The sequence below is a fragment of the Ornithodoros turicata genome, chromosome 6, assembly GCF_037126465.1.
Source record: "Ornithodoros turicata isolate Travis chromosome 6, ASM3712646v1, whole genome shotgun sequence".
Classification (NCBI taxonomy): domain Eukaryota; kingdom Metazoa; phylum Arthropoda; class Arachnida; order Ixodida; family Argasidae; genus Ornithodoros; species Ornithodoros turicata.
This window is the reverse complement of record NC_088206.1, coordinates 43372916-43395235: the sequence shown is the minus strand read 5'-3', so window position 1 is coordinate 43395235 and position 22320 is coordinate 43372916. Positions and strand designations below refer to the sequence as shown.

At 49.2% G+C, this 22320-nt stretch overlaps 1 protein-coding gene across 1 annotated transcript in view; it reads left to right on the top strand.

Annotated features, from left to right (window-relative positions):
- LOC135397931 (uncharacterized) overlaps positions 1-22320 on the top strand; it is a 265815-nt gene that overhangs the window by 54513 nt on the left and 188982 nt on the right. Inside the window, exons 2-3 of the mRNA XM_064629423.1 lie at positions 783-889; positions 3795-3860. Coding sequence (XP_064485493.1) covers positions 783-889; positions 3795-3860 — 173 coding nt within the window. The remainder of the gene's footprint in view (positions 1-782; positions 890-3794; positions 3861-22320) is intronic.

The following is a 22320-nucleotide window of genomic DNA, read 5'->3' as shown; positions in this document are numbered from 1 at the left end:
GGTTAGACGTCTATTGTCCCACCATGTGCTACATGGGAGACTATATAAACCATATATATGTACCTTACTTCTGACGCTGAATAGCTTGAATCCAGCGGAGCTTTCTTTGTTTCTCATACGGACGTAAAGGCAGCAGCATAAAAATGGAGGTCTGGAAGCGTCCCCTTTTTGTTTGAATAACCAATAATCCAGCAGTAAACAGCGCGAGCCGTTTGTGAATTGCTGCTACGTCGAGCCATCCGAAATCGGGGACGATAGAAAAGTACTGCACTCCGTCTCTACCTAACTCAACGTAATTCCGCTACCGCTCAACCTAATTCCAGAGAAGCTGCTTTTCACCGCATGAAGCGCTGCCGTCTGTTCGCAAGCTTTAGCGCGCGTGGCCTACTGTTTTGAACGATTCTATGGACTGAATTAAACAGAATGAATGAGTTCACTAAAGTGAATTGCTTTGCCCGCCCCTAATTGGGGGCTCTGGTGTTTCTGTTCGAAATATCGGCTCTTCCGTCAACATTGCTGCACTGGTTCGCCAGATTTTCTACGTTGCTACATTTAGATTTATGCGTTTTGTGCTTGATAATGTTTGTAGAAGTGTTCGGAATCCGTCAGGACGCGTTCTACAAATATGCATTCTGCCTGAACTCCCAGGCCGTAGTAATCAATGGAACGCAATAGAATAATAAAACGCACCAACTCTTTTGAGGAACCAATTTTTTTCCCACTGTTACCAGCATATTGTGTGTGGTGACATTGCTCTGAGTTTCCTGTAATTTCATCTCCAGGTGTCATCACCATGGCAAAGGCAGCATTCTTGGGTTCAAGGCTTTTCGAAGCTTGTGCCAAGGGAGTCTTCACCGAGTACCAGGTGCCGTCTTCGGTGATGCAAAAGGTATTCGGTATTAGTAAATGAATTATTTAGTCTAAGAGCAAGCAAGGTACGTCACTCACTAATCCGGCACGAATATAATCGATTACTATAACAGTTTTCTTAGAAAAATAGTAAAATTACATTACAATTATTATGCAAAAGTAAGACATTATAAAATGTTTAACACCGACAAATTCTCGAATAACAATGTGGTTTTAGTTTTTTGTTCATCGTTTTTCGATATGGTCATGGCAGGGCTGTTCCCAGTTCTTTAATGTGTTGTCACTTTTGAATTCTTCGACAACTTCCTCGGAATCACGAGAAAACCTACAGCGTAGGAAAGACGAAAAATAGAAAATAAACAACAACGCTTTAATTTAAGGATGATGATGATGATAATTGGGATGCTTCGTCGCGGTAGATGATACTCAACTTCATTGCTCGCGACAAGATGGTGAAAATGATACGAGGAAGCTCGCAGTCAGAACCGCAGTGTTACATTGTCCAGAAAGGTGAACAGTGCTTTCAAGGCAGCGGATTGGTAAACATGATTCGACTATAGGATAATTTTCTCAGAGTGAAGGGCGAGGTTGTGGCTGGTTCAAATACGCTAAGTGTAGTCCTCAAAGGTTGGTAGTGTGGGGAATAGAGAAGGATATGTTGCAGCTCTTCCTAGTAACGACAGTGAAGGCAACTTTGACTTGTCGCAAACGCTAACGCAACTGAGCAGTAAAAGCAACATTCAGTCACATGCGCAAGCGTTTCTGATTCACGTTCACTTGGTGCCTCGCTATTTTTCGCTCATATTACGTTATACACATGAACATAGCAGGAGCAGGCAAGCTAGCTGGTGTTGAATTGATATTAACATTGCCTTGAGTTTGAGGGGAAAACACAGGACGAACACAGGACGAGATGAACAGATAGACTCACGAACCAGCAATGAAGCTATAACAGGCCTCCACAGCTCCCCGCATTTGCGGCAGTAGAAAAAGAAAAACACGTCACAGTCACGAGGTATTACATCGTCAGGCATCATGACGGATGCCCATTGGCCGAAGGAGGATGCGCGCTCCGGGATTGGTTGATAAAGTTTCGAAATATCTGACAGCTCACTTTTCGCGGGCAGTCGGCCAGGCGGGCAGCTCCAAGCAAGGTCGCTGCGTCTCCGCGGCTCGCCGATGTCGGTTGACCACAACGACTAAAGAGGAAGTGTATGCGCGGGTTTGTTCGTGAGTTATAGTGACTCCAGCCATGTACTGATCTCCGATAAAGTGTCAACCTACGGACATTCTTGCCGAGTCGGAACTGGAATGCTTGGTGAGCTGACGCCTGAGGAACACTTTCGAGCGCTGTGGCATTTTCAAATACAGTGACTAAGAAGAGAGTGTTCGTAACGACAAAAGTATTTCCCGTGGCTGTGTGACCCACAGTGCATCGCCAGAATGAGAAGAAGATGTTCATCTGTGAAACGCACGCACTCGTGCACTTCGCTCGCCTCCAGAAGTAGACTGTGTGTGTGTGCGCTTTGCAAGTTCGAACTTGGTTTGGTTGCTGTCTATTCAAGGAACGAAACGTCCTGTACGCACGGTGAACATATGAGTCAAACATTTGAGTTTATACGTTGCATCAATAAATATGTATTTAGTCTATCAAAAATGCCTTAGTTATTTTGGAATAACGGGCGCCAGGAATGAAAACTAGTAGAAGTCAAAGGCAGCCAGGGCCGGCCGAAAGCCGAGCCAAACGGAGAGGTTGCTGTTTGGTTGGCTGCTAGGCATCACGACGCATTTTCATTGGTCGTATGTCCGGTGTTGCCTGAATTATCTCAAACTATGGGCTCTATGGGGAGCTGTGGGCGCCTGGCTATAATACACAAAGGGCAAGGGGGGACAGGGTAAAAAGAAAGAGTACACTCCGGAGTCTCAGCGTAGGTGAATATGAGGCGCGTAATACGAACCTTTTAACGGTCGGTGGTAGCATTGATAACTGCACAAGGGAACGTGTGTGCTTACAAAGAATGAAAAGATATTCCAAAGCAGTACAGATTGCAAAAAGGACGATAAAAAGTAAAAATATTGGTAACAGTAACAGTACAATATATAAAAATGTAAACATAGAAGCAAAACTCAGAAGTGAATAAGGTACGGAATAAGATGTGTTTGAGTCTGTCCCACGGAATTAGTCAAGATTAAAGAAGTTATCCGGGGCTAACAGGGCTAAGGAGAGTGACCAAGCCTTCTGGGATGACAATGCTAGGTTGGCTCACACATCCTTTTGTAGTTGCTATTAGAGAGGATTCTAGTAGAGCGCGGGACAGTCTGTCATTGCAGGAGATTAAACAGTTGGTTCCGGGAAGGTCTGCCGAACAACCAGTACAGCCCTCCAGACGTTTAACAAGTTCAGAAGTACTTGATTTCTTTTTGACATTACTAGCATGTTCCCGAAGTCTATCGTTCAGGCAACGGCCACTCTGGTCAGTGTAGGAACCCCCACACCGTGGGGGTATACGTAACACGCACGACTTTTTGCAGTCCCTTCGTTGTGGGGTTCCTACATTGGCCAGAGTGGCCGTTGCCTGAACGATAGACTTCGGGAACTGCTTTGGAATATCTTTCCATTCTTTGCAAGCACACACGTTCCCTTGTGCAGTTATCGATGCTACCATCGACCGTTAAGAGGTTCGTATTACGCGCCTCATATTCACCTACGCTGAGACGCCGGAGTGTACTCTTTCTTTTTACCTTGTCCCCCCCCCCCTGCCCTCATTGCTGGTTAGTGAGTCTATCTGTTCATCTCGTCCTGTGTTCGTCCTGTGTTTTTCCCCCAAACTCAAGGTAATGTTAATATCAACGTTATACACGTTCACATGTACCTGGCTGTTAAGGTGACAGCAGTTAACTCTTTATATATATTTTTTTTGTAGGGAATCACAAGCACATGTTTCGCAATCCGTGCATGCTACGAAAGACATCAGAGCCTACAGTCTGAGGTAAGCTGGTGTGGCAAAGGAAAGTGGTGGAATTGATGGGTATTGGGCGAACTCTGGCTGGTCCTCGACAAAGACTAGCACCGCACACAGAGGCTACGCTAGACACAATTAAGTGGCACGCTTGAATTACGACAGTCGAACGGCTGGATAACATTTTTGCTGGAAACGGTTCTCCTTGTTGAAAACCTGGTACACCACAAGTTTTTTTTTTCCTGATAAAAGTGTTTCTTAAGCATGCGTGGTTCAAATGGCCTCCAGACTTCTCCTCCACGTTCCTGTTTTCTCTGGCGTTCTTGCCCTCGCTTCTTGGCTACTACACACGTGACCCTCGCTGCCTTCTTACGTTACGTTTGCACACGGTTTGCAGGAAGGAGCTTCACGCCAAGTCATTTGCAGACTATGTGGTGGCGGTGACGTAATCGGGCACAGCGGTAAGAGGGTCAAGTTCCTCCGCACAACGCGCCTACCCCTACCGTGCGCCTGTCCCTCTCAAGAGTACTCAGTGCTGCCATTAGAGGCCACGGTTACTCAGCCTAATCTATGAGGGAATATAGGGGGTAACGCCAGTCGTAATGACTGGACACCGACTGCCGCCAACACACAACTTCGTCTAAACATGATTTAATTAGCAATTAGAGCTAATTGGGACCCCCCACATTATTCAGCACCCTCCAGGGTGTCACCACACTAATTGGGGAGCATCTATCTCGTGTCCAGACCAAGCTGTGAGTTGGCGGCAACCTGTGTCCATAAAAAAGAAAAAAAAATAGATAGAAATAGAGTGGAGAGAAACAATTTATTCGAAAAGCTACGACGCCGTGACAAAGAAACCGTTCCGAAACGTCCGAGTGACCAGCGCCCGCCATGTTGGTAGTTGGCGACGAGCAGTTGCAGAGGTTGACGACAGGTGGCCACTTAGTTGCAAGGCAGATGGTGCCACCATCATAGCTCTATGCGAGAAAGACAGAGAACAACAAGATACTAGCGGCGGGTAAAATGGCAACACTGCTAAACAAGTCTAGGCATGCGAGAGAAAAGGTCTAACCGCTACTGCTAAACAGCACGGAGAAAACAGTACACATCGAGGAAAAGGCTTAGGGGGCGATCGGTTAGGCCTAACCACAGCGTCACAACACTATGCAGCTAACACAAGGCGGGAACCACTGGGCACACATCGATAAACATGCGTCAACACGAACAAAAGGCTTGTTCATCGCTAAACAAGTCTAAACATGCGCGTACGGCGAGAAAAGGCCTAAAGCCTTAAATACGAGCGTGGTCAAACATCGGCAAATCATTCGTTGGTCACCGCTAAACAAGTCAAAACACGGGGGCACGGCAAACATGCGAGAAAAGGAGCGCGGTAAAACAATGCGGCAAATCAGTCACCTTTTCCCCCGCGGCGACGGGTGCGACTGCTCCATTCGAGAGGCAGGCAGAAACTGAGCGGCCGCGGGGACTGCGGAGCAACCGAGCGCACGTCTGCTCTCGGCGACAGCCAGCGAGCAACTGACTGGGGCGCCGCGCCGCGGCAGCTACGCAAACGCGCGCGCGCTCCTAGCGCCCTCTGCGCCACCCGCCCGCCCGATCGCGGGCTGTTTCGGTTTCGGCTCTCTGCTCCTCCCGCTGCGCGCGCGGGCGCGCTTTTAGCGCCGACGGGTGGCTTCTTCGTTTCGGTTTCGCTCTCGCTTCTTTGCGCGCGTTTATCTGTATAAAGGCAGCGCACACCACGCTTGCGTCATCACTACGTGAAGATGTACAGCTCTCACTCGTTAAAAAACTGTTCCCGCGCCCACGCTTCTTGCGAAGAAGTGGAGAAGGAATTTTTCAGCAGCGAAAGTCCCCGCAACGAGCTCGTCATCACTGCTTTTCGCTACGTGATAGACATGGTAGGCTTTGGCAATATAGGAGAGATCTCGCCGGGGCCGCTGCAGGAGATGGTCCGTCGGATCTACGCCTGTTACAAGAACGTCTGCATAACGGTTCCGGACGGATCCATGGGACTGATGAGCGAATTTGCAAGTCTGGCCAACGCAGAATTCAACTACATCGCTGCAGACATCATGGACCTTCTCGCTCGTGTCATCGCTCATATTAAGCACGCCCTGCGGAAGCAGCGACATTTGCAAGCAGTCTACATCGTGAACTTTGTCGTTGATTTATTGAAATAACGCTTGGATATCGACATGCAACGCATTAAACAGTCCAAATAACATTTATGAGACCAATGTTTTCTTTCACTGAAACATGTTTATTGAATACATACAAAAGAGTTGGTCGATAGATGCCTGCACCCTCCCTGACTTGTCTGATCTCACGAACGGAGCATTACAAGATGATCAGACGTGCCAGAAAAAGAACAGGGTATCTTCATCGTAGCGTTGTCGTTGCACGGGTCACTGCACCAGCACGATGACGGAATGGTCATTCGTTTCGTACACCCATTCCGCTTCCTCACTGCCACAACGACCCGTGGCTCTCCTGTCTTCGCGCGCGCGAGAGAGACAGAGAGAGAGAAGCATGTCTCGACTAGAACTTTTATTCTCGATTATATGCGCGTGCAGCTCTTTGTTCCACGGTCATTCGATGCCTGACATCGACGGTCTCGGGCTCTCTTCCGGGTTTTTCCGTTGCTGCACAAAGAGGGAGTACTATCGTGATCTGATACGCGTCAAAACACCAGCAAAGCTTACCATATTCGCAGCTTCCATAAGGGAAGGAGTGTACGGCATCCACGAGATAGCGCTTGGTGTCGTAGGGGACCAAGCTCTTCTTAAGTCTCGAAATGGTGTACATCATTTCCTTTATACTCTGGATGGTGTACTGCTTCTGAGAGACCGTCGTTTCATTGAACAGAGAATCTCGGTACACTTCATACAATAAATATCTCCTCTTGTTACGTCTTTCTTAACTCCTTTCGTTCACGCGATCTGTTTGTGTGTCCCAGCCAAGAGAATGCTGTACATTTTGGCTCAGACGGCTACGACTTCCTGAATAACTCTGCCTCCCGTCTCATCTTTGAAGCACCCCATCTGATTCGCGTGCTCCTCGTTGAAAAGTGGGTGGTCCACTGGATAGGATGACAGATCTAAGTCGTCCTCAATTTTCATCAACTGCTCTTCCAGGCTTTCACACGTGAGAGAAAAAATTATACTGTCAGTGTCGCTATAGATCAATTGCCCTGGACACGTCAAGTGAGAAAAGAGCGACTTCTAGATGAAGCAGTACATTCTGACTTTTGACATCTCTAGAATGGCAAAGCTCACGTAAAGAGGGTGCGTGCATTTGATGCGACGTTGTTTCATCTCGTACAAGATGCACTTATCACTCAGAATGTGAAAATTTTGACTGTTGACGGAGCTAGCTTTTCGGAGCGCGCTTTCTTTGTCGTAGGCTATAGCGTACCTTTTCATGCGTCTCACATTTTGTATCGACTTACTGAACGTACTGTTCGACATGGTTTTGTACAGAAGTCGCTCGAATTTCGTGGTCGCGGCATTCCTCAACATGACGTTTCTCTGCACGAAGGTTCGCAAAAAATTGTCTTGGCGGAACGAGAGGATGCTGTGAACACGTTTTATTTTCATGCCCAACCTCACGTACAGAGCGAGTAATGCATAATGAACGACATAGCGTTCTTTCTCGTAGCACGTCAGCAAGAGTTTCTTTGTGGGAGGGGCGTTCAGCGACAACGCATCTTTCAGGTGTCGCTGGTAGGGGGAGAGTTCGTTCTCGTCCACGCAACTGTGTTCGGGAGCTAGGGGAAAATTCCTGGTGAGAGCGTTCAGTTCTTCGGGATACGACAAGTCTACCACGTAGACGTAACCCACTTCCAAATCGTGAGGAATGTTGAGAAAATCGATCTCGCTCCACCTGGAAGGATCGACCTACTCAAAACCACTTGTCGGGAGATGGAAAGTCATCGCGTACGGGTACAAACTGTTCAGGTCGAGGTACTGGATAAAAGTATTTTCTTGCTGGGGATCGTAATCGTCACACCCCTCGTGATTAGCCCGACAGTACCTGTGGAAGCTGTTACAAATGCCTCCCCTGATTCCCTTCTCGATCGTTTCGCACATCTCGCGATCGCTCATGAGCTCGAGTTTGACATTGGTGAGCTTCAGAGCGCTGCTCCACGCGTAACTGGCGAGGGACATGGTACGTAAGATATCCATCCCATCCGTCTCTAGCGCAATCTTCCTGAAATACAGTTACAGGAGGGTTTCCACCAGGTTCGACAAGGACAGGTTGAAAAACTGCGTGGTATCGCGGAAATGGAGATCGCCAATTTTGAACCCTCTTATCTTTTCTGAGCTCGAAGCTAAGATCCACGGTTCGCCCAGATTTAGTACGTGCATGTGGCGGAGAAGGGAGCTCAAAATGTTACTGCAGGTTGTGCACGCACACGACGAGTTCATTGGTGTTCCGGCACGTAAGGTTACACGTATCACACAGCGTCGCGACAAAATTCGGAGAACCGGGCTCTACGAAGCGGGTGTGGTCGTGATGCGACACCTTTCGCGTACGTCGTTTAAATTCGATTCCACAAAATTCGCAGCGCATAGCGCTCGCGTGCCGAAAGTGGTCTTCCATACTCATGACCAACGGTGAGGGACAACGGTTCAACCTATCGATTTGATCGCTAAATCGCTTGAGCGAGAGCAAGCATTTCTCTGCCGTGTTGGGTCCCAAATAGCCATCTAGGCCTAGTATTTTTCCGTCCCAACTTCTCACTACAACGATGCAGTACGAGCTCATCCTGTGCACACTCACGGTGTCCTTAACCAATGCGTCCTTTTCCAAGACGCTCTCCGTGTCCAACACCGCGAAACAGGGATAGGGATGCATGTACTGTATCTTGTTGAAGGAGACACTCTCCCCCGCTTTTGGCATTTCGAGAATCACTTCGTTTACGTCTCGACACAGACGTTCGTGTTGCTGCAATGCCTCTCTCGTCCCGTAACCGGACGTGCATTTCTCGCAATAAAAATAGTCACTTCGTCTCATGAAAGTGCTAAATTTTTTAATGCCATAGAAATGCTGCCTAACCTCGAGCAGATGAACTTTATCTTTATGGAGCGTGCAGGGAACCCTTCCGGTAGATATCGAACTCGTCTGCTCGTCGAACATGTAGATGTACACGGAGATTTTGTTTTTTTTCTCTCCCACAGGGTAATGTCTTCGTAAGTGACTGGGAAGCAGGGCGGCCAGTACGTTACGCATCTCCCCGGATTTGAAGGATTCATGTATTTGCACTATCCTGCATAACCGTTTGGTTTGTTCCTCAACGGATGCAAGAGTGCCAGCACGCTATACTTGAAACACTCGTTTTCGTGATTCGGTGGGAGTTTGACGTTTGTGAGAGTCCTTGTTTTTCTTTTCAGCATTTCTGGAAGCTCGACCGTGCACCCAATCCGCTTCGGTTTTAAGTGCGTTAGTTTTAAGTCGACACATTGGACGTCGTTCGAGGTGAAACCAGACCCTTCTCTCGCATAGTTTTCTACGCGTTGCGAGGACTCTGCGATGGCAGCATTTATCGCGCCTTCGATTTCTTGGCGGTTATGAACCACTCTCATGTGAAGGTTCACGTGAAGGAGATGAGAAGTCAACCCGTCGGCTCCGTCCTTAACCATGAGCGCCTTCAAGCACAGACAAAATTTGAAAGTCATGGGATAAGCTTCGAGGACGCGCGTGATTACTGGAGCTATGCTCGGTAGATAAAGTCCCAAATCGTCAACGTTGTCGTCGTGCGGGGAACAGAGAAGCGTGTACCTAGTAGCCGTTCCTTCAAATGCCTCATCTCTGAGAAAAAAAGGAAGGAATCGTCTCTCGGTGACGGAAGGATGATTCTCTACGACGTGTTCTCGTAATTCAACCAGGCGCCCACAGCTCCCCATAGAGTCCATAGTTTGAGATAATTCAGGCAACACTGGACATACGACCAATGAAAATGCGTCGTGATGCCTAGCAGCCAACCAATCAGCAACCTCTCAGTTTGGCTCGGCTTTCGGCCGGCCCTGGCTGCCATTGACTTCTCCTGGTTTTCATACCTGGCGCCCGTTATTCCAAAATAACTAAGACATTTTTGATAGGCGAAATACATATTTATTGATGCAACGTATAAACTCAAATGTTTGACTCATATATTCACCGTGCGTACAGGACGTTTCGTTCCTTGAATAGACAGCAACCAAACCAAGTTCGAACTTGCAAAGCACACATACAGTCTACTTCTGGAGGCGAGCGAAGTCCACGAGTGCGTGCGTTTCATAGATGAGCATCTTCTTCTCATTCTGGCGATGCACCGTAGGTCACACAGTCACGGGAAATACTTTTGTCGTTACGAACACTCTCTTCTTAGTCACTGTATTTGAAAATGCGACAGCGCTCGAAAGTGTTCCTCAGGCGTCAGCTCACCAAGCATTCCAGTGCCGACCCGGCAAGAATGTCCGTAGGTTGACACTTTATCTGAGATCAGTACATGGCCAGAGTCACTATAGCTCACAAACAAACCCCCCGTACACTTCCTCTTTGGTCGTTTTGGTCAACCGACATCGGCGAGCCGCGGAGACGCACCGACCTTGCTTGGAGCTGCCCGCCTGGCCGACTGCCCAGTCTGCCCGCGAAAAGGGAGCTGTCAGATAGTTCGAAACTTTATCAACCAATCCCGGAGCGCGCATCCTCCTTTGGCCAATGGGCATCCGTCATGATGCCTGACGATGTAATACCACGTGACTGTGACGTGATTTTATTTTTCTACTGCCGCAAATGCGGGGAGCTGTGGAGGCCTGATTCAACGGACAGGCTCAGGACCTTCCCTGGACAGGCTCGGCTTCGTTTTGAAATTCTGGGCTTGCATCTGGTGACCCATCTCTAATCCTACCAGACAGAGGAATGAAATCTGCATACGACTGATCCCCTTCCCACATGAGCAATTCGTCTGCATTATCGTGCGCATTTAGGGGTTCGTCGTCGTCGTCCGTTTCAGGTATCGTCGTCCGTTTCAGGTATCACATGAGCGTGTTTTGTGACGGCGCAGCGACAGAAGGAGCGAGAGGGTAAATGATAAGGCACTGAGGCTACGCCGCCTCTGGAATGCCTACACAGATAGTGTTCCAATGTGCTGTCAGCTCAGATGCGGGGATAACGTTCGCGCTGCCGTTGAAAGTTGCAGCATTAATTTTATGTGCACGGCGCTTGGTACGCAATGGACGAAAGACGCTGCTGTTCTCATTGGCGATAGTGAATGCTGCCATGAAAAGAAGTGGTTAAGGAAGATATTGTGAGGCAGACGATCGCCATCGTGATCATCGGTTCCGGCACGCTCGCTCACTCGCTCCCGCTTCTGGAAGTTCCAGCATCAACCCGAATAAACCTTGCCAAACCTGTTTCCTTGCCACATTTCCCGTTGTCCCCTTCCGCACGAGATGGCACCACCCCTCGATCAACGGTCCCCTGCCTCGGATCCTTCCCTCCTACTTTGCTGTCCCCTGACCTCCTTCGACCCCACATTCCTTCGGACGGAGCAGCTCAAGGATACCACATTTTCCCCTATAATCCGCCACCTTGATGGTACATGTCCAGCCACCTACCGGAAAGTTATCCGCCAGAGTAAACATTTCACCTTGTCCGACTGTGTCTTATATCGGCACAATTACTCTCCCGACGGCGCACGACTTCTTCTGGCCGCGCCTCCCTGCGTCCGCCAGCAAATACTACGTTCTCTCCACGATGACGTGACGGCTGGTCATCTCGGCTTCTTGAAGACCTATAACCGTGTCCGCCAGCGTTACTTTTGGCCTCGGATGCATAGTAATGTTCACCGGTACGTCGACGCCTGCCTCGTCTGTCAACGACGCAAGCCTTCCTCTCCGCCCACCACAAGCCTTCTTCAACCCCTAACCCCACCCCAGCACCGTTTGAACGCATTGGGATCGACCTTTTCGGCCCACTCCCTATAACACCCTCCGGCAATCGGTGGGTTATTGTCGCTATAGGCCATGCCACCCGGTACGTGGAATCCGCCGCCCTCGTCTCCGGGTCCTCAGAAGAAATCGCCCACTTCTTCGTCAACTACATTCTCCTACGTCACGGCGCCCCGCGGGTTATCATCAACGACCGTGGCCGTTCTTTCTTGGCCGCCCTGCTTCAGGAGATATTCCGGGCTTGCTCTGTGGTGCACACTCCCACTTCTGCCTACCACCCTCAGACAAATGGACTTACGGAGCGCTTCAATCACACCCTCGCCGATATGCTGGCTTGTTACGTGTCTCCCAGTCACAGCAACTGGGACGCCATCCTCCCCTACGTCACGTTTGCCTAGAACTCGGCAGTGCAAGCCACCACGGGCTTCAACCCTTTCCGTTTTGTTTATGGCCGCGAGCCGTTGTGCACGATCGACACCATTTTCCCTTACACCCCGCAAACCGATCACAACCTACCCTTCCCGTACCGAAGAATGCCGCCAACTGGCCCGTTTCCGTACTTTTCACCACCAAGCGCTCGCCAAGCATCGCTACGATGAGTGCCACCGGCACGCTGAATTTTGTGTCGGCGATAAAGTATGGCTCTGGGCGCCCATTCGCACTCCCGGCTTATGCGAAAAGCTCATTTCCCGATACCTTGGCCCTTACCGCGTCCTTCGCCGTACCTCAGAGGTGAACTATGTCGTGGAGGTGTCGTTGAGCCTCCTCCTGACCGTCGACACCGCGGCACTGAAACCGTCCACGTCACCCGCCTTAAGCCTTTCATCACCCCCTAACCGTCCCGTTCATCAGTCGCCAGGTTGGCTCCTTTTCTCCGCCGGGGGAAGTTGTGAGGCAGACGATCGCCATCGTGATCATCGGTTCCGGCACGCTCTCTCGCTCGCTCCCGCTTCTGGAAGTTCCAGCATCAACCCGAATAAACCTTGCCAAACCTGTTTCCTTGCCACAATATGGACGAAAGAATGGGTGTTGAGGAAAGTGCGCGGTCTGCAAAATAGCCTTCTACGGGAGCTACGACACGAGGACCCATGTGCCTACCTCAAGGTTTTGAGAATGGATGCGGCCGCTTTTGAATACGTTCTTCTCCGCATAGCAAAGCGCATAAGGAGAGTATAGAGATGAATATGCGGGACATTATACTAGCCAGTGATCGTTTTTCCGTAACCCATCTGCAACAGGTTCCTTCGAATTATGTGCGCTTAAACATGCCTCTAAATGCATAAAGCGTTCGTAAATAAGACTGAGCGGGAAAGAGTGTAGGAGAGAGTGCTATGAAGGCTGTGTGTCTTCGTTTTCTACCGTGACGCCGCAGCAGTGTGACAGTGATGAGTGTGATGTAAAGCAGAGACGGCTGTGGCGTAAAGGTCGCACCTTTAGATCACAATAAAAACAGCTTCATCGCATAGCACACTCTGCGCCAACGATTGCCGCGAATAGTAGCCCTGGCTCGCTTCTGATTGGAAGACACAGTGGAGCGTACACCTTTTTGTCTCAAAGGTGTGTGTGTGTGGTAGTTCTGACGCACGTTCTGCTAAAGCAAGAAACCGTGTCCTCTTTCTGCAGAAGGCAGGTCTTGCTCCAAGACCCATCTAACAGTTTGCTCCCCCCGACGAACTCATGCACCCCCTACGCACCTCTATCTTCCATCCGGCTTGCTTTCTTTTTCTTCTTTTTGCTAAAGTCGTGACGACGCCCACTTCTGTGTCGAAAACAACGGCGAGCCGATCCTGCCATAACACACCCTCCTTTGGTCAATTCGGATATATGATAAGTGACACAAAAAACTGTTCGCCCTCCTCTCTCTTCGAATCAGAAGCGATGACCCTATCGCTCGTGGCCATGGTTGGAGCATAGCCTGCTATGGCCTGGAGTTCAGTTTTAGAGTGCAGAAATGGGGTGGTTCAGGTACGATCCCCTCCTCTGGGAGCTTCCCATTCCTGCGTTTCATTGACCCCATTGCTTTAGACGTTGGACAGGCCACGTTTTTGTGTCTACTGCCTTCGTACACTATACTCATTGCAGTAAAACGTTCATCGCATATACCGGTGGCATAGCGAGGTAGAGTTCACCACCGTGAACCCGCACCGTTGGTAGTGCAATTAGAATGGGAGAAGAACCTCTCTTGGAAATGATCCTCTCCCACTCAAACAACCCTTATGATCTTTCCTGATCTTTTCCTTTCTCTTTCTTTGGGGGGGGGGGGGGGGTTAGTACGTTACCGTCCCATCCATCCATATAAAATTATAGGACAAAACGAAATTTACAATGAAAGAACTGATGTTCTGAGGCTGGAACAACATAAAAGGAACAAATTCTAAGGGTTCGAGTCCTACAGCTAGCTAACCTTTTCAGTGACTTTCATCTTCATCGAAATTTACGAATTCGCACTTTTTGCATATCGCGTTGGGTAAGAAGCTCCCCCAGTGAATAATTACGAAATAATGCTATGGCAAAGCGAGAGGATATAACTCAAGTTTGTCAATATGTTGCATTTTTAGCACTAGCTTTATTCATATTTAAAACACGTTAGTTTGAAGCGCTGTGGCAGTTCCCAAACTTTGTGGCCGCGATGGATGGCAAACACGCAAAAACAGTGAAACCGACGAAAACTGGCTCCGTTTGTTACAACTGTTCGTCCTCGTTGATGCTTGTAAGGACACAATGTATGCACACAGTGGCCTCCCGCGAGCGCACTGCAAGACGTGATGGTGAACACAGGGTGCTACCTGTAAGCTTGTGTAATTACAGCCCTAAAATATTATAGCATTACACGGTTAATTTATGATGCAAGACAACTATGAATATGCGCGACCTCCGCAGTGGCCGGCTCGTGGATTAAATTTTGAGCCACTTTGGCTTACCTGCCATGCGACATATTGCTCACACATTTTCTCGTTTTTAAACGAAACTACCAGCACCCTGAGCCGATACCTTTTGGTTTGGAATGCGAGCATGCAGCCAACTCGTTATTAATTTATTAATAATTAATGCGTTCTTAACTGATACAACGACTACGCCGTGAATATGGGGACTCAAAACGTGCTTTGGTGTACATACATACCGTTGCTTCGGCATCCAGGGGTGCTAGACTCGTCAAAGCAGAACTAAGTTCAAAAGATGACGTCGCGCGTGGAGGAGTTTTGAACTTCCGAAGTTCAAGAAAAATGTTTTCCTTTCCCGGCAACTGAAGTTGGGTCTACGTCAGTGCCGATCAAGATCAGTGTGTGCGCGACCCGCCCACTGGCTCGAGCGTGATAGAATGAAGAATGAGAAAGCGCACCGCTTCTGTCCGCTCCGGTGAAGAGTGAAATGCGGAGCAATACATCCTTGAAGGACTTAAAGGGGCCGTAAACAGGCCACCAAACATTCTGAAATAATGATACCCCATGAAAGAACGCAGCTCATAATACCCAAATATACATTTCGTTCGGCTCGTGCCAGCTCATTGACCCGTACAACTGCTTTCAAAGATGAGTAACCAGCGAGCCTCTCTCCACAACGCATACGTCATATGGCTACGTAGCGTTTTGCCGTCCAATCGGGCGGCCCAGCTGCGCTCATGACGTTTCAAATTACCAGCCAATAAACATACTTCGTTATCAGCTGTGAGTCGGAGCGCTCAGTTTGTTTGTGTGAAACGACGTTTTGCGCTCCGTGGTTCCGAAATTCAACGTCATGACATCTTCAACATCTCCGGCTGGCGCAAACGTCAACAGTTGGGCTGCTATCACATGACGCGATTCGAACCCGGGTTCCTCCCAGTCACGACGTGACATGGCCAGCACGCTATCCACTGTACTACGCGAGCTGGTGACGCGATGCCGCGTGGATCAAACCAAAGTACGGCAGCCCAGTTGTCGGAACCATTCGAAGATGACGAAGATGTTCCATCGCGCACCTACCTAAGATTCCGGAACTGTAGTCCCGGATATTCATTCGCGCAGGTGGTGTGCTGCGTGCTACTACCCAGAAAACGTAGTGCGCGTATGATACCTAAATTAAACGCATTTCTTTCTCAGTTTGAGGCTGTAACTGTTTAGATTTTGAATAGAAGAGAATTCGCGTTCATCTAGTCCAATTTCGCATTTGAAATAAAATCATACGTTGAACACTCAATCGTAATTGGTGGGGAAAGCGCTACGTCAAAATGACGTAAAGTTGGAGCGCGGGGCGGAGCTAAAATGCGAAAGAGTGCAGTGAATATTGCATCCGTATGCAAGTGCCTTTTGTTTTTAAGCGTTAGTAATTGCAAGGAGTTTTCACTGACTAAGATCCAATAATATAACACAAAGAAATGTGCACCTTTTGTACCTGTTTACGGCCCCTTTAAGGTCAAACCGTAGATTATCAAATATATCTGGGCTGCGCGAACATTAAAATATTCAGAACTCGAGGCGCATAACTGTATTCCAAATGAAATGCGGAACTATATGATCAATTTTGAATCGAATCAACATTTCTTCCAAACTGAATACTTACAGAAACAGCATGGCTCGAGGCCTGATCCTATGGCATCACAAAACACCCGCGCTACTCGTAATGGTAAGAAGGAAACGGAAAACTGTTGTACGATTCACGGACATTGCCGGCCGTGCAGTCCTCCGTCAAGTTATGCAAACAAACAAACAAAAAAAAAAGCATAAAAGGTCGAAAAGAGGAAGCTACCCGGTGACACGGCTTTTCTTGTAACTTTCTCACAATTGCTCCAGATAGCTGTGTCGTTTCAACCTTGCTGCCGCTATCAGCAGAAGCATGGAAGAGGGAACACTGAAGGGGAGACTCATCTTTTCTTTCCACAGTATTCTACATTAAGTGACGGAGTAATTAACGCCGTCGAGCTTTTGCGCAAAGAAAATTCTCCCCAGCTATTTTTATTGCTGAAGGGTACTGTGTTTTGTGTTGAAATTGGTTGAGAAAACGAAATGGGGGGGGGGGGGGCTTTCTGTTACGGAGAAGGAAAAGCACAACGAAAGACAAAAAACAAACGACATTCAAAAAGTTGCGCTGACTTGGCACATTTCAGAGATCTATTCAGAATATTTCTCGCGACTGAAAACCGAAAACTGCGCGCAAGTCACACCAAAAGTTAGTCGATGACAAGCGCCAGTGACATACCGAAGTAGAATTTTAAGCCTCTGTTTCGTGCCACATTACATGACACACCCGCTGTATCGTCATGTGTGCTATACGTGTATTTGGGATCAGTGAACACAGCAACGCTTCGGTTGAAAACTATTTGTTTCCTATTTCCTTTCTCTATGTATCTGCTGGCTTCTTTTTCAAAATGACCCTGTGTAAATTTGAGCACATATAAACAGACTAGTGCCCGCACTGCGACGACACAACCACTTAATCGTAAATGGGACGGAAAAGTCGCGTGTCCGAAAAAGCCTAGATCCGTGGACTTGCAAGCGCTCATTTCGAGGTGCTGCTCCGCTGCATAGAAGAGCACCGACGCTTTCCAACGCCCTGCACATGCAGTGTTCATGTCTCTCTTGTGTGCATTTTATATTTAGGATGCATCTGTTAATCAGAAGGAAAGCTGTTGTCCTCCTCCGCGTCTCAATGAAAAATCCCATTTTTGTACAACGAGGAAACCACGTTAAAACAAGGACATCACGGAATCTGCGGCCAAGGGAAGTACAATGTCATACGTGAAGAACACAACAATCTTGTGCGCAGTGATATCATTATCCATGACGAGAAGCGCATCTTGCGTGGATCCTACAATCCCAGAACAGAACTTCACCGCAAAGCACGTCACCCATAAACCAAAGAGACGAATTATAGGATTACCCCTTCTGATTCAAAGAGCAGGGGGCGTATAGCAATTTGGATATGCGATAACTGCTATAAAAATGCCAGTGTCCCCTCTCTCTTCAAATCGGAAGCGATAAGCATATCGTTCGTGTCTGTAGTCGGCGCACAACATGCTATGCGGTGAAGTTCTGTTCTGAGAGAGGCTCTGCGCAGATGGTCACACAGCGAACGAACAGCGTTCTTCGACAGCCGGTAAAACTGGCAAAAACCATCGTTTGGCATTTCAAACGATACTCATGATAAGTGTGGACTGATAGGCGCAGTAGTAAGGCACGGCAATAAAAGTGGCCGCAACTCTTGCTAACAAACTTCGAAGTTCGCCACTATCTTTCCTTGAACTTTTCTCGGTAGAAAAAAATGTTGCGCAACGTCATTTTGACGTCACGGAACTTCTGCCAAAAGCTGCATTTTCCCTTTCCTTGTACTTTGGTTTGATTGACAACACGGACCGTCACGGGGGCCAGAGAAACTGTCCAACGGCTGTTTTTCCTCATATCTCCCGAATTGTTTACATTGGTGAAATCTGCAAAGACACCATCCTCCCGGGCAGCCAAAACGTCATTTTGAGGTCATGAAAATATTTCAAAGTGCGCGAGTCTCGGTAGCTTTGACCTGAGGTTTGACTGACAGTCAGGAGCGCTCACGTGGGCCACGGAAAGCATCCAATGGTTGCGCTCCCTCCCATTTCTTGAACTTTCTTCGTGTTTCAAGAAACGACGAGTCTAGCACCCCAGGTGTGTCTTTTTCATTTCAAAAACGATCTGTTCTCACATGGCATGTTTCCATGGTACGTTTCGGTATTGCTCATCGGCAAGTTTCCACAAAATCGAGGGTTGCTGTACCAGGTGTATTAGATAAAAACGAAAGAGCTTGTCACATTGACAATAGAAGGTGGCTTTTTTTGTCGTTTTCCCGGAAGGCTCTGCGCGTCAGTCGTCAGATTCTGTGCCCCGCGAACAAACTATCTGCGTGGTTCTTTCTGACGGACGGAGCTGCCGAGCGCGGTGATGTTGCACAAGGCTCTTTCATATCTCGCCAAAAATAAGAACGTGCGCGCTTCCTAGATTCTGCTGTACGATAAGCCCCGCCCGCGACCGAATGGTTGGATGATTCGGTGACTCCGCTGATACCTCCTTCTCCTCCTTCAGTCGCTGCGCAGTCGGAAAAGGCGCTCGTGTGAATACACGATATTACGAAAGGCGGACTACTGACGCTGTCGTCGTCGTCATCTGAAAGGACGACTGGGCTATTATCGAGATTCTCTATTCTAGCTTCGTGCGCTCTTTCTATGGCCACGAGCATGGCATCGATGGGGTCGTACTGACATACGAGACAGCGTGGCACTGCGGTCAAACAAAATCAGTACAAGATTCCCCTTCACGAAACAATGCTCACTTTTCCCTTCAGTGGCGGAACGCTTGAGATTGCTGATGAGAGAGGATGGGATGAGTCCCTGTGTGTTCAGTGTCATGTGGTGACAGCGGCTATTGGTCCCTGAAAAACAATGTCATACATAGAATACACTCTCACAGCAGAGACGGTCAACTTACATTTTGTTCCACGAAACGACTCACGTCGTGGATGGATGCCCCTCGTGGGCCTTCGATCAATCGTCGTAGAACCAGCGCACCTTTTATAGTCGCTACACCGCTCTCCTCCTCCTCGCATTGCGACGGTGTCGTCTGTACTTTGACCACCCCGCCTTCCGTCTTTCGCGCCTTTTTTCTTTGCGATGTCGCATATGACAATGATACCATCGACGTTGAATAAAACATTCCACTAATGTCTAACTAACACTCTGGGAAGACTTGTATGTGACGATGAGAAGACCCAATGTGGGATTCGAAACCAGGAACCTCCTACACTGGACGCGACACACTAACCACCAGTTTAATTCGTACTGCGTGACGTTTTTTGTATTGCGGGGTTCGTGTCTACACACGTCACAACATGTTCAAACACGTTCAATGACGTCATAGAGAGGGAGAGAGAGGAACTAGTGTGTCCAGGGGCGATTTCGACGGTTCGCCGCCCGTGTCTGAACACGTCCAAACATGTTCAAACACGATCAATGACGTCATAGAGAGCGAGGGAGAGGAACTAGTGTGTCCAGGGGAGCTTCAAGCCCTCTTGTCTCCTAGCACAACAAAATCTTCCCTCCGCCTGAAGTATGTTTCCCTGCCTCTTGCACCTTGCGGTATTGCTGGTGACGTTTCCGGTTCTGCGCCTCGTCCGTACCTGCCCTCTACGCTTCGTTTCTCTGCGTTTGAGGCGCTGCACAACATTAGTCATCCTGGCATTCGGGCTACGCAGCGGCTATTGTGCTCACGTATTGTCTGGCGCGGGACAAGATCTTGCACTGCCTGCCAGAAGAGCAAAGTCACTCGCCATACTAAGACCCCTCCTGGCCACTTCCCCCACCCGACGGTCGCTTCCGTCACATCCACGTCGACCTTGTGGGCCCTTTACCACCGTCCCGAGATCAACGCTACTTACTAACCATTGTCGACCGTTACACCCGCTGGCCCGAGACCGTCCCGATCAGTGACATCACAGCGGATACCGTAGCCCGCGCCCTCGTTTCAACTTGCATCGCCCGTTACAACTGTCCCACGCGCATCACAACAGACCAGGGCCGACAATTCCAGTGTGCCCTTTTCAAGAACCTGATGGCTCTCCTCGTTGTTTACCATATCAGCACCACGGCATACCACACTTCCTCCAACGGCCTCGTCGAGCGCTTTCATCGTCAGCTGAAAGCTTCGCTCATCGCTCGCGAGGCCTAAACCAGCTGGGTGGATCACTTGCCTGTTGTCATGCTGGGCATCCGTTCGGCCTTCAAGGAGGACCTCTCCTGCACCGCAGCCGAGCTTGTTTACGGGACGACACTGCGTCTTCCTGGCGACTTTAGGAGCGATAACGACGGCATACGTTCTCTTACCCAGGCCGAGTACGTCCAGCAGCTCCGGCATTTCTTTCGTGGCCTGGCGCCGGTTCCCTCTAGGTCGCAGCCCCCCACCAAAGTCTTCCTCCACCCCGACCTCAATACGAGCACCCACGTGTTCCTGTGCCATGATGCTGTGCGGAAACCGCTCTCGCCACACTACAATGGTCCCTACCGTGTTCTCTCCCGGAACAGCAAGACCTTCACAATCGACATCGCGGGCCAGCGCCATGTCGTCTCGCTGGACCGCCTCAAGCCGGCCTACCTTGAAGCCGTCACCCCCGCTCCCCCACTCGCTCTTGGCGAGGACTCTTCCCTCGCCTTATCTCCTCCGAAGCTTCGTCGCAAGGTTACTTGCGCAGCTCCGCTTCGTGTCCACGTCGCCTCCTCTATGAGGAGGGGGGGGGGGAGCCCTGTAGCGGCCGCAGGTCGGCGCCATCGGAAGATATGCGTCAAAAGTAAACGTTGACGCGCGCTCACGGGCTCCAGTTCTTAGCGAGCCGAGTGCAGCCACATCCCGTTGCCTGCTTGCTGTCTGCCTGTCTACTTTTCTCTGCGACACCACACAGGTACGCTTCCTCGTTATTTTTACGTTCTATAATCGATCACATTTTTTTCAGAGCAAAAGCATTGGACGGACCGATTGATTCACCCGTTTCTCGGCTGTCGGGCGGTACCGTTCGACGTACGTTGCGAAGGACTTCGACTATTGAAGGAAGATGGAGAAGATGGACCATCAGTGTCACTCTGTGACTGAAGAAGATTGTACGTGTGTTTGAGATAAAAAAAACACGTGTTTCTCACGTTCCTTTCGTGCAGATTACGAATGGCTACTGACGGGAGATCTACCCCTAGTCCTAACCTTCAAGCCTCCTCCGAAGACCTTCTTTTTGCGGATCGGCGATCAACTGACCACCTGTCGTTGCGGTGGACTCTGGTCGAGAAACCCCAGCCACTGGTTAGACTCGAGCCTTCGCCCGTATTTGGGCTGTCTTGCCAGCTACGAAACCAAAGCTGCAGCCTAGATAATGTATAACCTCTCACGATAAATAAAAAAGGTTGTGTATATCTACACTCATTCCGTCTCAGTCATGACGCCCGAGCAGCGGTTTGCAACCTTTCTGCAAACGCGAATATTATATTCATGGCGATAGCTGCGAGGGAGACTATCGCTCGATTCTCAAGACGATACCCTTGCGTCTGTTCACCGTCAGTGGGAAGATTGCAAAGAAAATGAAGCGTTTCGTAGATTACAAGCTAGAGCTGTTGGAAACGTATAGACGAGGAGAGACAGTCGACCCGTGTCTCATCAACGCGAGTTCCAACCGACCTATCGCTCGTCACTACTGGCTTCTCAACATATCCCTCGACGTCACGATGACCGGCGACGACGAGCGTCGGGTCAGCACGTTGGAAGATCGTCCCGCAAGTGTCTTGTGTATGTCGTGAAAAAATAAATGGACTATTTTACGAAACGAGTTCGCTCACGAGGAGACGTTTCATTGTTTCGTCATTCTCTTCGAGGTTACAGGTGGTGGTGGTGGTGATGGTGAAAGGGCTTGCCGTTGTCGGCCTCACGTATGTGGGCAACGTCACAACTGACGCCCGGGGAGAATGTGCGTCCTGGTTACAGGAAAATATGGATACACAATTTGCCAAGCTGTAGCGTTTCGACATGCGCGTGGCTACGTAGATACAAAAAAGCCCACAG